We start from the raw sequence: 13,701 nt of genomic DNA, 5'->3' as shown, positions 1-13,701 counted from the left end.
TCAATTACTTATTCGACTAACTGATACTACTATATATATACTCTCCCTTCTCTTCTCTTCTGTTTCGTGATCACAGAGAGAGACGCAGAGCAGAGTGCGAAGCTCCTTCGTCTCCTTCTCCGTTCCACACTCGATTATAACTAAGGTTCGTTATCTCTCTACGTCTTCTCTGTGATTAGGAGCAACATTTACGATTAGTGAGGTTGTATCGCTCCTTTGTTAATCTCCCGGATCTCCGCCGAAGAATCGCTTGCGTGCTTTAGCTCGATGACAGTTCCGTTTTCGATCTGTTCTATGCGTGATGTCGTTGTGATTTGATTGATTACGTTTGATCATGCTACTGTTGTTCGTTGTGTGTGAACCTTATTGCGATAAAAAAAAAAAGAAACTCTGATCGATTTCTAGAAATGCAGGGAGTGATTGATCATTGGACTGTTTGGCTAGGTTTTTGAATCAAAATCCGACGCAAATGTCGACTTCTAATCACGTGAACGGCGACGCCAAGACTGCTGCTGATAATACATCGGACGATTTTTGATGACATTGATTTCTCCAAGCTGCTGCTAGAGAAGCCAAGGCCGTTGAATATCGAAAGACTGAGATCACTTGAAGAAAGGTCTCTTACTGAAATGTCCACCTCACCACCACCACAGCTTCGATACAACGCGGATAATGCTTCTTCTCGAGTCGTCCAAGATTGTGTGGTTGTTTCACCTAGCGTTGGATTCAATACCCCTCGGTCACTGGCGGGATTCGAGTCTCATCCTATGGTGGGAGAGGCCTGGGACGCTTTGAGAAGGTCTATGGTGTACTTCCGTGGACAGCCTGTTGGGACAATCGCTGCGGTGGATAACTCTGAGGAAAAGCTCAACTATGATCAGGTGAGTTTCTGACTAAATAAAACACACATTTTTTTTTATCCTGATGTTGTTAAATCTGCTGTCTTTTAGGTGTTTGTGAGAGACTTTGTACCAAGTGCTTTAGCGTTCTTGATGAACGGAGAGCCGGATATAGTGAAGAACTTCCTTTTGAAGACTCTTCGTCTACAGTCATGGGAGAAAAAGATTGATAGGTTCCAGCTTGGCGAAGGAGTTATGCCTGCTAGCTTCAAAGTCTTTCATGATCCTGTTAGAAACCATGAGACGTTGATAGCTGATTTTGGCGAGAGCGCGATTGGGAGAGTGGCGCCGGTTGATTCTGGATTCTGGTGGATTATTCTGCTCAGAGCATACACCAAATCTACTGGAGACTCTTCTCTTGCTGACATGCCTGAATGCCAGAAGGGTATACGGTTGATATTAAGCCTGTGTCTCTCTGAGGGGTTTGATACCTTTCCCACTCTCTTGTGCGCTGATGGTTGCTGTATGATTGATCGTAGGATGGTGAGAAAAGTCCATCTTATTCTTAGTAGTTTTTCTTTATAGTGATTCTTTCTAGACGAAGACTGTTTTGAGCTATCTGTTTTGTGTGTGTGTGTGTGTTAGGGAGTTTATGGTTACCCGATAGAGATTCAAGCCCTTTTCTTCATGGCCTTAAGGTGTGCTCTCCTCCTACTCAAACATGAAGGAGAAGGTAAAGAGATGGTGGAACAGATAGTGAAGCGACTTCATGCATTGAGCTACCACATGAGGAGCTACTTTTGGCTTGACTTGAAGCAGCTTAATGACATTTACCGATACAAGACAGAGGAGTACTCTCACACTGCTGTCAACAAGTTCAACGTGATCCCGGACTCTCTTCCAGAATGGGTTTTCGACTTCATGCCGCCTCAGGGAGGGTTCTTCATCGGCAATGTTAGCCCAGCAAGAATGGATTTCCGTTGGTTTGCTCTTGGCAATTGTATAGCGATACTGTCTTCCTTGGCTACTCCTGAGCAGTCGACCGCAATTATGGATCTCATTGAAGCTCGCTGGGAAGAACTGGTCGGAGAAATGCCGCTCAAAGTTTGCTACCCTGCAATAGAAAGCCATGAATGGAAGATAGTGACTGGCTGTGACCCCAAAAACACTCGATGGAGCTACCACAATGGAGGGTCCTGGCCAGGTAAAAATTTACTAACTCTCCTTCTTCACATTCCTTCTGGTTACAAAAGCTGACATGACCTTCGTTGGTACAGTGTTGCTTTGGCTACTGACGGCTGCTTGTATCAAAACGGGTCGACCTCAAATAGCAAGACGAGCGATTGAAGTGGCGGAAGCTAGGCTTCATAAAGACAACTGGCCTGAATACTATGATGGAACGGTAGGGAGATACGTGGGGAAACAAGCGCGTAAATGCCAGACTTGGTCAATCGCTGGATACTTAGTGGCCAAGATGATGCTTGAAGATCCGTCACATGTCGGTATGGTTGCTCTCGAGGAAGATAAACAAATGAAACCTGTTATGAGAAGATCCAACTCCTGGACTTGTTGAAAAGTTTGATCATCTTTGGTCAAAGGTAACGTAGGGAAAAGATGAGCTAATTCTGATAATCGAATCTTTCTTTGTTTTTCAAATTCCACATTTTACGTTGTTTTGCTTTGTGAAATATTTTTAGACTATGAGAGATTTAAGCATCATAAAAAGATTTCATCTGGTTTAGCTTCCAAGTCTTATTATTTTTGATTTTTTTCTCTCTGGTGTAATGACTGTATAACAGAAGACGATTTTTTCTTGAGCCCTTAGTTATCACCAAACCCCATTTCTTGAGCTTCAAGGTAATACCAAAACCCCCGTTACTTTTTCGCTCAAACGTCAAGGTTTCGAGCAACGATGCCTTCAAATGTAACACCAGGTCCAAAAGCAAGAATCAGACCCCACTCGTTTCCACCTTCATTCATGTTCCTGGCTTTCCTGCTCTCCTCCAACATATACTCCAACACATAAACGATCGAGTTGCTACTTGCGTTGCCATAGTCCATGAGAGCTCTCCTGCTTGGACTCAGCTTCTCAGGAGACAGGTTAAGCCGCTTTTCCATTCGGTTCAAGATGGCGGGTCCACCTGGATGAACTGCCCAGAACATTTGGTTATAGTCTTTATTAGCCAGTCCTGCTTTTCCTATTAGTCTCTTGCAGAAACCCTCCACGTTGTCTTCTATTATCTGTGGAAGCTCTCTAGACAGCGTGAAGTTTATCCCTTGTTCCGTTAGCTTCCCATCTATCGTCTTCTCCGTGTCTGTGCCATGGAAAAGTAGTGTGAGTTATAAGTTTCAGTGGAATGCAAACTACGTATATTGTAGGTTTACCAGGAAGGAAGTTCTGAATTGCTGTGTGGAGCTCAAAGAGAGGCTTCTCATGAATCGGGTCTGGATCGGATCCAATGATCATAGCTCCGGCTCCATCACCAAACAATGCGACACCAACAAGATCATACGGTCTATCAGCACTCGGAGGTTTGAACCCAATGATGGTCGTCTCAGAGGTGGCGAGCAAGACTCTACTCCCCGGATTGTTCTCGGCTATGTCTTTCGCTACACGGAGACCGGCAACGCCACCAGAGCATCCCACGAAGTAGAGCAGGACACGGTGTGTCTCGGGGCTGAGACCAAGGCCTTTGGCTAAGTAGAGGTCGCCACCAGGGAGACGAGCTTCGCTTGAAGAGACATAAACAAGGTGAGTTATGTCGGAAATAGAACGGCCCCAGTTCTTGATGCAGACTCTAGAAGCCTCCACTGCCATTTCGGTTACAGCGTCGTTGCATATGTTTAGACGCTGCTTCACGGTGGATCCTCCTTCAATGGCTAGTTCTGGATACTTTGTTAGTATCTCCTCTGACATGACAACATACCTTGTCCTCACAGTCGTTGTCTTGCCTGTAAAAAAAACTCAGGTTCTCATAAAGGCTTATACAAATTTAACAGAAAAAGGTTAAAGGGAAGACATTACAGAGACGAGTAAGCTTCTGTTTGAGTTCAGGGTCATCACAATTAGTAGTTTTAAAGTAGCCATCAACCAAGTATTCTTGCATTACTAGCTGCTGAGGAAAGGCTTTTCCAATTGCAAGAATTGTAGCCTTCCCCGGATTTGGTTTCTTCTCTAAACCCAACTCTGTTGCATCGATGCTTCCCATTGCTCTCTCTCTTTTAATTGTTAAGACTTGAGATCCAAATCTTGGGTCTGTTCAAAAGGGTCAAAGTGAAGGCGTATATATACGCTGCAGCTTTTGAAGTTTATGACCTGCACCTTGTGTGGTGTTTCTGTTTAGTTGATATTTGGTGAAGATTAGGTGTGAGAATCAGGAGCTTCATGTTTATCGCATTGGCTCTTTCTAAAACGGAACTCGACTTCTTTGAGATTTTTCTCTTGTTCCATAATCTTTGCCTTAACTTAAACGGATAGTTGTTAGTAGCCAACACAAGAGTGTGTAATTAGACTTCAAAAAAAGGCCAGAGAAACTAACTAAAGTTTCTTGCTATTTCAAGCATGAACAAAAAAAGAATGAAAGCAAATCTTATTATATTGTTGGGTATCAAAACTTGTTGAGTTCTACATATAAGATGATCCATCATCATATGAAAGAGAGCCAATAAAACGAGAGCTCATGAGGAAAAGTGGAGTTAAAAAAATGAACATTCTGCTCCAACCTATCGCCTAACTTGCCTATACCCATCTCCCTTTTGCTTGAATCTTTATTAAAAAACGTGAACCTCTTCAGAGGTCTGAAAGACACTTTCCACTGATGAAGTCAATCACTTTGGTAATGGACTCATCAAGCTTGGCAGTGACTGCAGCTAAATTCTCCAAAAACTCCTCTGAGGTTGGTCTATTTCCGTCCACAATATCAGTTACTCCTTTTATTAAAATCGTAGGAACCTTAAAAATATCAGCCACATAGGCCACTGCTGCTCCCTAAATTTGGCCGAAATACCCAGAATAAGCAGTAGCTATTGATTAAGAGAAACACATAGATTGGAGAACAAAGAAAGGTACCTCCATGTCTTTAACTGTAGCATCATTTGCTGTGATGGATTCTTTGTCATGTGGAGACATATCCATAGAATCACCAGTGGATAATCTTCCCACCTGTGAACATCAAGACCAAAGGCACAGAACATATCAAGAAATAATTAAAAAAAAAAAACTTGCATGATGATCACAAATTCACAATGGTGAACACAGAGCACAACCTTTAGGTTCAGCTCCTTAATAAGGTTGGGAGTAGGGAAGGCTTTCCGCATACCAACACCATATAGATCAAGGACCTGAAGTGAGACAACATGGAATCTGTTCACTAAAAACAGCAGCTTTACTTGGACACTCATACAAAAGAGCACTCACAGGAACAGGTATCCTTCTGTCATGGAAAGCAGAGCTAGAGACAATATAAACATCGCAAATACTTGCTCCTTTGGCCTGCAAAAGGGCCATAACGACAAATGTTTATTTCTTCCTGACACATATGAGGCAAACATAAGACAGAGAAAAACATTATGTACCTTAAACCCACCAGCGGTTCCAGCATTAATGATTAGGTCCGGCTGTAACGCTTGGATAGATGCATACGTCACGAGAGATGCAGGAACCGTGCATACACTATCAACTCCTAAACATAATCAACCCAAATAACATTCAAATGTAGTAACAATCACAATTAGATATCTACATAACAGACATACATACCAAGAGCTGAATCTTTTCCTGGGCACACTATATTAATGTTCAGCTCTTTATATATTCCTTTAAACAGAACCCAAGCCACCTCTTTTGGAAACCTAAAATTAAAACAAAAAAAAATAAAGTGTTCATTTTTTCAAAAAGGACAAGAAAGCAAAAATCACATTTGAGATGAAAGAAAGAACTCACGGGGAGTTAACGTCTTTGACAAGGCGGAGCCTTTCGATAAGAGGCTGAGCTTCCTTTTGCATAGCTGCGAAATACACAAATCAATTAGAAGAAGAAGAAGAAGAAGAAAATTTCGACAATCGAGTAAACATCATCAACGGAGGAGAAGAGAAACAGTACCGACGATGAAGACGATGGTTGAGATCGGCCGTTTCTCTACCTGCCGCGTGAGATTTTCCATGGAAGCGTTTGAGATTCGGTCGTCGGCGTGAGCAGCCATGGCGGCGATTCGCCTCAAGTTACAAATTTCTAGATTTCCCACCCGAAATTGGAAACGTGCATAAAAGAAGAGGTGGTTAACCGGATCCGACCGGAAACCTATCCGGATTTAAACCGGATATCGCTTAAAAATGATTGATAATACAATAAAAATTCTATAAATTAATAATGTTAGTACTGTTTTATTAATTTATAAAATTATTAATTTACAAATTTTTTTTTTAGATTTTATCGTATATATCAACTAGGTGTTGTGCCCGCTCAAGCGGATCTAATCATTTTATAATTACTAACTAAATATCATGATAAGTTATTGTTTATGATCTTTAAGTTTTTTTTACAGAATATCAAATTATTTATATATGAAATTTATTTATCAAAATATATATATTCATTATTTCTTTAATTTCTTGAAAGCTTTCATATATATAGTAGAAATATTTTGAACTATATATTTTTGCAATTAATTTTATTTATGATTGAAAGATGTTCTTTTTAGATGATAATATATATATATAGATATATAGATATATATATATATATATATAGAGAAATAATTGTTTAATATTTATTAAAGATATTCTTGGATAATAACAAAATATGTATATGAATTATCTTTTTTATTTTTAAAAAGATTTTTTTATATCAGTTTTAATGAGTTGTCTGACTTCATAAAATTTAAATTCATTTTTGTGTTTGGGTTTTATTATATTAAATCATAATTACTAAATATTTTATAATTACTCATTAATATATGTCACTAACTAAAAGACTATGATAATAAATTATTATTTTATTTCGTTTGAAAATTCTTACATATTAGTTATAATTTTTTGAAATTTTCTTTGTACACATATTTATTATTTATTATATAGAAATAGATCTTAAAAGTCACTTAATATTATATTTTCAATTATATAAAATTAAGAATTTTATTTGATTAATACTTGGTTATATACTTTATGTTTTCAACTTTATATTTAATTTTCGTTTTTATTTTTAGCTTAATTATAGATTTTATTCATTAAGAGTAATATCGATATTAACCACTCTAACTTTTAACGTGGGAGCTCCGTTGCGAAAAATCACTTTGCAAATAATAATATAGATTAGATTTTACAAAATGTATTTTTTAATTATTTTATTATATTATTTGGTATATATAAATATGTTATATAAATTTTTTAATTTTATTATATTATTTAGTATATATAAAATGAATTTCACAGATTTTTTTTATTATTATTTGGTATATATATAATATATTTCAAAGAATTTTATTAACTATTACGAGAATATATTGAATTGTTAAGAAAAACAGAGATATATTACATTATGAATATCAAATAAATAATACAATTTTTGTTTGTGCTTATATAAACTACATATGTAAAATTACTAATTTAAAATTTTAATGTAGCTATATATTAATATAATATTAGTAGAGCTTTTGATAGAATATTTGCAGTTATAATATATAAACAATTTAAAATAGTTATATATAATTAATTTATTTTTATTTAATAGTATAAAAAAATATGTTCATAATAAAAAAAATTTTATAAACAAAAGTTGCGATTGAATATTTTTAACTTTTAAAAAGAACAATATTTCACATTTAAAATATAATATAATTTATTTAATTACACATATCACTCATTATTTTCAGTTAAAACATAAAATAATATATATACTTATATATTATATATTATTAAATAAACATATCTATATTTAAAAATAAATAAATTATATGTCATATATTAATTCTTATGATAATATTATATATGAATCATTTACTGCTCTATAAATAAAAAATAGTGATAATTTATATATAAATTGTATATAACTAGTTTATTTTATTTAATAATATGAAAAATTATTTTTGTATCGAGAAAATCAATTTTACATCTATTTTTAAAAAATAAAAGTATTTCACATTTAAAATTTAATTTAATTTTATATTATTAAAAAAATTCATTATTTTTAACAAAAAAAATATTATTAATATAAATTATAATGTAATATATATTATTTTAAGTAAATATATTTTATACTAACTTTTATGATAAAAACTAAAATTGTATACTGCTACTTCTCTACCAATCACTTTATTTAAATTTTAATTGAGAACATACAATTTTCTAGCATAATACTTCTACAGCATATTGCTACTGGTTATTCATCAGATGTACTAATCGATACCTTAATCATACTTCGCTTAAAATGTCCCCGAATCTACATCAAATACAAAATAATGAAAATAAATTAAAATATAAATACTAATGTATTAAAAAGGATTTTTTAAAATAATATAACAGATATTTGAAGATATTTCCTTTTTATTATTTCCCCAAAAAATGGAATATATGCTATTAACTGATAAAGGAAACTAAAACAAAATATTAATAGCAATAATAAGTGACAAAATACTGATTTATTAAGAGTATCTAACTGATTGTGGTGAAAATAATGTGAGTGCGACATGTAAAAAAATTAGTATGTCAAATAATTTTATATCGATAGATAATTCTATTTTTTAATTTTGAATTGTTAATTAAATTCAAGAACTTAGAGAAATTGGATGACAATATTTTCAGCATAATATATAAAACTATAATTAGTAAATTCATATTTAATTTTTTATATTTAAAATAAATACAAATGAATTTTTATAAATAATTTAAATGAGAATATTGAAAATTAATAATGTCAACAAAAAAGGAGAGAAAATATATAAAGCTTTCATCCTATAAAAAGTATATATGTAGCCACAAAGTCCACGCATGCATCTTCTTTCACGCTATAAAAAATGTTTAGTTCGTTTGAAAGATATATTTGATTCGATTTAAAGATATAGTTTTTCAAGCAAAGAGAATAGTCAGTAAGAAAATATCGCGTCTAAGATATATAATTTAACTTACTAAGAGTAAATTCGCAGCACTTTGGAGAAGAAGAAGAAGAGATAGAAAGATTTTGTGGTTCCAATCTCTTATTTGAAACACACTTTGTTCCAAGCTCTCTTACGTCAAGCCGAAAATGAATTTGGTACAGATCACTCAACGAAATATCTTACGATCCTTTGTGCGGAAGATGTCTTCATTGACGTCACTTCTCGTCTAAAATCTAATTTAAATACTAGTATTTGTTTGGTTTGATCATCATTTTGGTATATAATATATATTTATTATTGTTAGCGTGAGCTACAGTAAATTAAAACCTAAATATATAAAATAAATAAATGAGAAATTGTCTTCGAAAATGTAATTTTCTTATAAATATTACAAATATCTAGATCATCAGTATTACAAATATTTAGGTCCTCTTTAAGTTGTTCCAGATCAAAAATGAATTACTTCTATAAATATAACTTGTAGAAAAGGCAAGCTGAGGTCTAATGGAATGGTTTAAAAAAACATACAAGATTTTTGAGAGTGTGACTTTTTTTTTACAAATAGAATGGTTAAAATAACTCAAAATAAAGATCGGTTGAAATTCTAGAAGAGTTTTAAAATTTTGAAAATCTATCATTATTGGTTTATGGATTTAGAAAATCTTAGTAAACTCCATTGTTATTGGTTTGAAGATTTTTAAAATCCATCCAAAATCCTTTATTATTCAAAAAGTTTACTTTTTAATGATTTTGTAATTCTATCAAACTCTATTGTATTGGTATATAAATTCTTTACTTTTTTTACTCATGAGACTCAACTTTGAAAATATGATAGATACCCATAAGATTTTCAAAATCCATCCATATACATAAATAAATAAAAAACACTTTTGATTCCGTAGCATTACACAAACAAGTAATAATAGTATCAACATTTGCCCATTCATTTCAACACTACACTGTAATAAGAAAAACGTGATCCATGCAAATAAAAAAAAAGGCAGCGATGATGTTCTTATACCATAACAAGAAGCAGTGCTTGAATTTCATCATCTTCACAGAATAGCGTAAGCAATAGTGGTGGAAACTTGTCATTCATGGCCGACGATTCTTCTTTCTACCAATTCATTCTTTGAGGCGCAGCTCTATCATTGACATGGACAGTGGTGGAATTATTTTTTTACCTGCAGGAGAGGAAAATGATATTTAGAACATCATCTGAATAACTTAGGCAGCTTTAATACATACATAGAACTATCAACACTCATTTATCTTTTCCGAAACATTCATCCTCTCCTTGTGTCTTTTTCGGAGTGGAGATTGGATCATCGCTACTAGTGTTCATTACATTTTAAAATTTTGGAAATGTTCTATAAAAACTTTTATATATTACCTTAGAAGTATATTTTCTGGAAATAAGGAATGTAAACAAATCCTTGAAGATCAATAACAATCAATGGAAATCCATGTAAATTATTTGTTAAAGTTTACCTAACTTTTAAAAATCCATCAACTTTTAAAATCATTGAATTCCATATAAATTCTTGTTTGAATAACCCCCCCTAAGATCCAAAATTGAAAGAGACTCACTTATACAGTATCTCAGGGGGTTATTGGGAGATGAATTTGTATAGAGTTTGTGAATTTTGAGAGTTAACTGATTTTAAAAATTATATGGATTGTGAAAATTGTATATACAATGACTTATCAAATTTGATCATAACTTCTTTAGATTGGTGTAGATTTTCATTTTCATCAATTAGACTTACCAAAAGAGTTTTCATTAAAGAGGCAAACTTGCCTTATAGATATACAAAGAGTAATAAAGAAACAAATAAAAATAATTTTGAATTATATGTTTTAAATTCAAACTTTTTATAAAGAATTAAATATAATTCTTTATTATTATATTGTATTATCAATTTCTTAAAGAAAATTCTTTTTGAAATGTGAAAAAAAAATTTCAAACTATTTCAGTTTTTTTCAAATTTTTAATATTTATAAATATAATTATATTTTCAAAATGATAAAACAATATGATAATAATTATATAGTCAAAAATGTAAAGGTATATAAAATGTAATAAATTATAAGTTTGGACATATATTTTGGATTTAAGGTGTAATGAATTAAAATTTTGGGAATCCATTATTATTGGTTATAGATTTTAAAAGTCTTACTAAAATCCATTGTTATTGGTTTGAAGACTTTTAAATTCCATTCAAATCCTTTGTTATTCATAAAGTTTAGCTATTATGGATTCTACTAATCTATTAAATTCTATTCTTATTGGAAAGTGGATTTCTTTTATTTTATTCATAAGACTAGATTTTGAAAATATCATCTACACTCATAAGATTTATGAAATCTGTGTAATAAGAAAAACATACACATATGCATCATATTTGTCTAAGTAAACCAACTCACACTATCTCATGTGATTTATAGTTATAAGATTATTATCTTTTTTCATAGTTACATATTTGATAGACAAACACACCAAACGTAACTCACATGATCTGTAATTCATTATATTTTTTATAGTTTCATATTTGACAAAACAACTATTTCATTCAAAAATGGTGAAGAAATCAAACTCATATATGACAACTAGAATAATGTTTTAAAAAAACTCAAAAGTCAAAGAAAACAAAACTGATTATTATCATAAGAAAACTAACACAAAGTACCATAAAATTTATGTGTCTACGTGAACACACCAAACATAATATCAACTAGATCTTGACCCGCCCGACTAGGCGGGTGTTTGCTTTAACTTGTAAAATTTTTTATCAATTTTTACCAAATTTAAAATTATTAGATTTTATAAAGTATGGTCCACGTTCTTTGCTATCATATGATTGTTATTGTATTTAATGTATTTGTAACACAAAAAATACCAATGTTAGTATATATATATATTCTTTGCATTGTTTATTTGATATTGTAACCATATAATTTTTAAATTAATAATGACATAGACAACAAATCTTGTTCGAGAGAAATATATTTTTACTTTTGTATTATATAAAAACTATAAATACCAATTATAATAAACAACTAATAATTACAATAATCCAATAAATAATTTAGTTATCAAAATGGATTATAATAGCAAATTTAATAATGTGGTCCAGTTCTATAGTAACAATTTAGATAAAAAAAACATAAGCTCAACCCAAGATAGATGTTATCTTTGTGTCCAAACAACATTTTAATTTTTTTTAACTCTACAATTCATGTTGCCAAACAAAACTAAAATGTACTTCTACTTTAATAAGATAGATAAAAACAATTTGTCTCATCATCACCGTTGGCTTCCATTTTCTATGTGTATCATTGTGTCAATTGATGTTTATATATATGGTTTACATTGAGATTTTATTTTTGGAAAAGTTCTAGAGAGATTATTGTACATTGCCTTATAAGGAGAAATATTTTGAAAAAAATATATTATGCAAATCCATATTGATTAATAAATCTACAGAAATCAATACAAAGTTTGTGATGGAAATTTGTTAACTCTACTTAACTTCCAAAAATCTATCAACTTTTAAAAATCACTAAACTCCTTCTAAATTCTGATTCCAATAACCCCCTCTAAAAGAGCTATCACATGGATTTTGAAAATCACATGGATACATATGATATTTGAAAGTTGACTCTTATGAGTAAAAATGAATAGAATTCATCTCCCAATAACAATGAATTTGTTTAGAACTAAAAAATCAACAATAGCAAGACTTTTTGAATAACAAGAAATTGAATGGATTTTGAAAATTCTTAAACCAATAACAATGGATTCTATTAAGATTTTTGAAATCCAAGAACCAATAACAATGGATTCTCAAAAATTTCAAAGTTCATGAGAATTCTATTACCAATATGTATGTAAGAAACATAATGAATATTCTCGAGTAATATTCTCTCGACTTCCTTAGGTGCATTTAAATAAAATACACAAAATATGTATGTAAGAAACATAATGAATATTATGATGATCCGTGAGCTCCATATTATGAACCACTTAGAAAAGAAGCTAGAGAAGTGAAGTAATCTTCAGTGCAAGGGATGGTTAAACCTCCCATGGAATGGTCAAACCCGAACTCTTCTTCTGCGAGGTTCAACAAACCTTGGAGCAATGGATGGTTTAAATATGATATAGGTATGACGAATCTCTTCCTTTGGTAAGTATCCCACACGTAGACGGCTACATGACCCTTTGGGACATTATTTGTACCCGACATGGCCAAGAGGCTTGAGATTTTTGCTGATAAGCTTCTTTGAAGCTTTTGCTTGGCGTGAGATAGTCCAGTCAATTGAATACCCATCTTTGAGGATTAATGCAAGTAACTAAAGGGATACTGAAAGAACAAAATATTGAATGATGAAAAGTTGAATCTCTTTGGCTTCTATAGAAATGTATTAGGTTTTATAAGCAAGTTTCTCTAAGTGTAAAGTATATATACTAAAAGGGTTTGTAACTGCAAGTCACTGGAGAGTAATAGTTTTAGGAACATATCAGGTGGAGCTGAAGCTGATGGATGAAGTTCACATGCTTATGCCTTGTCTTTTTAGAAAGAGTTTTGTTTTCTTTCTTTTTGGCGAAACATGTTTGTAAGACCCTACCATTCGCCGAAGATGAACTAAAACAACGTACCATATCTTATATTAATTGAATTGAACCAAAACAACAAAGGAGAAACATGTTACAATCAACTTGTATGAATTTTTTATATATAAATGCGTTCCAACATTCCATAGATATATAT

The 13,701-nt window shown here is 32.1% G+C and overlaps 4 protein-coding genes across 4 annotated transcripts; 1 reads left to right on the top strand and 3 right to left on the bottom strand.

The window, feature by feature from the left end:
- Positions 1–2,580, top strand: LOC108823049 (probable alkaline/neutral invertase B). Its single transcript, XM_018596275.2, is given in 6 exon segments — positions 1–145; positions 414–532; positions 534–881; positions 951–1,382; positions 1,485–2,043; positions 2,117–2,580. Coding segments are annotated over 5 exon segments (1,698 nt in total). The 5' UTR covers positions 1–145; positions 414–469; the 3' UTR covers positions 2,413–2,580.
- Positions 2,577–4,105, bottom strand: LOC130499136 (type III polyketide synthase B-like). The gene is made up of 3 exons (XM_056993057.1): positions 3,865–4,105; positions 3,225–3,791; positions 2,577–3,154 (listed from the first exon to the last, which is right to left on the bottom strand). The coding sequence occupies exons 1-3, from the start codon at positions 4,046–4,048 to the stop codon at positions 2,727–2,729; spliced, it is 1,179 nt and encodes a 392-aa protein (XP_056849037.1). The 5' UTR covers positions 4,049–4,105; the 3' UTR covers positions 2,577–2,726.
- Positions 4,106–4,368: 263 nt separating this feature from the next.
- Positions 4,369–6,099, bottom strand: LOC130499137 (5'-methylthioadenosine/S-adenosylhomocysteine nucleosidase). The gene is made up of 8 exons (XM_056993058.1): positions 5,941–6,099; positions 5,782–5,845; positions 5,599–5,690; positions 5,415–5,521; positions 5,257–5,331; positions 5,106–5,180; positions 4,909–5,001; positions 4,369–4,827 (listed from the first exon to the last, which is right to left on the bottom strand). Exons 1-8 carry the CDS (start codon positions 6,038–6,040, stop codon positions 4,630–4,632), a joined length of 804 nt encoding a protein of 267 aa, XP_056849038.1. The 5' UTR covers positions 6,041–6,099; the 3' UTR covers positions 4,369–4,629.
- Positions 6,100–12,696: 6,597 nt separating this feature from the next.
- LOC108821636 (auxin-induced protein 15A-like) lies at positions 12,697–13,345 on the bottom strand. The gene has a single exon (XM_018594633.2). It carries the CDS (start codon positions 13,258–13,260, stop codon positions 12,946–12,948), a length of 315 nt encoding a protein of 104 aa, XP_018450135.1. The 5' UTR covers positions 13,261–13,345; the 3' UTR covers positions 12,697–12,945.
- Between the last annotated feature and the right edge of the window lie 356 nt (positions 13,346–13,701).

This window comes from Raphanus sativus, chromosome 8 (assembly GCF_000801105.2).
Source record: "Raphanus sativus cultivar WK10039 chromosome 8, ASM80110v3, whole genome shotgun sequence".
Classification (NCBI taxonomy): Eukaryota; Viridiplantae; Streptophyta; class Magnoliopsida; order Brassicales; family Brassicaceae; genus Raphanus; species Raphanus sativus.
The sequence above is the reverse complement of the archived record's forward strand: the minus strand, read 5'-3'. Positions and strand labels throughout refer to the sequence as shown.

What these genes read in the sequence shown, in the direction of transcription:
- LOC130499136 (XM_056993057.1), bottom strand. Translation starts at nt 4,048, where the DNA reads ATGGGAAGCATCGATGCAACAGAGTTGGGTTTAGAGAAGAAACCAAAT. An exon ending in ACAGAAGCTTACTCGTCTCT is followed by an intron (nt 3,792 to 3,864) that starts GTAATGTCTTCC and finishes TTTTTTTTACAG; the next exon opens with GCAAGACAACGACTGTGAGG. An exon ending in AATTCAGAACTTCCTTCCTG is followed by an intron (nt 3,155 to 3,224) that starts GTAAACCTACAA and finishes TCCATGGCACAG; the next exon opens with ACACGGAGAAGACGATAGAT.
- LOC130499137 (XM_056993058.1), bottom strand. Translation starts at nt 6,040, where the DNA reads ATGGCTGCTCACGCCGACGACCGAATCTCAAACGCTTCCATGGAAAAT. An exon ending in ACAGAAGGATACCTGTTCCT is followed by an intron (nt 5,181 to 5,256) that starts GTGAGTGCTCTT and finishes GTCTCACTTCAG; the next exon opens with GTCCTTGATCTATATGGTGT. An exon ending in CTACAGTTAAAGACATGGAG is followed by an intron (nt 4,828 to 4,908) that starts GTACCTTTCTTT and finishes GGCCAAATTTAG; the next exon opens with GGAGCAGCAGTGGCCTATGT.
- LOC108821636 (XM_018594633.2), bottom strand. Translation starts at nt 13,260, where the DNA reads ATGGGTATTCAATTGACTGGACTATCTCACGCCAAGCAAAAGCTTCAA.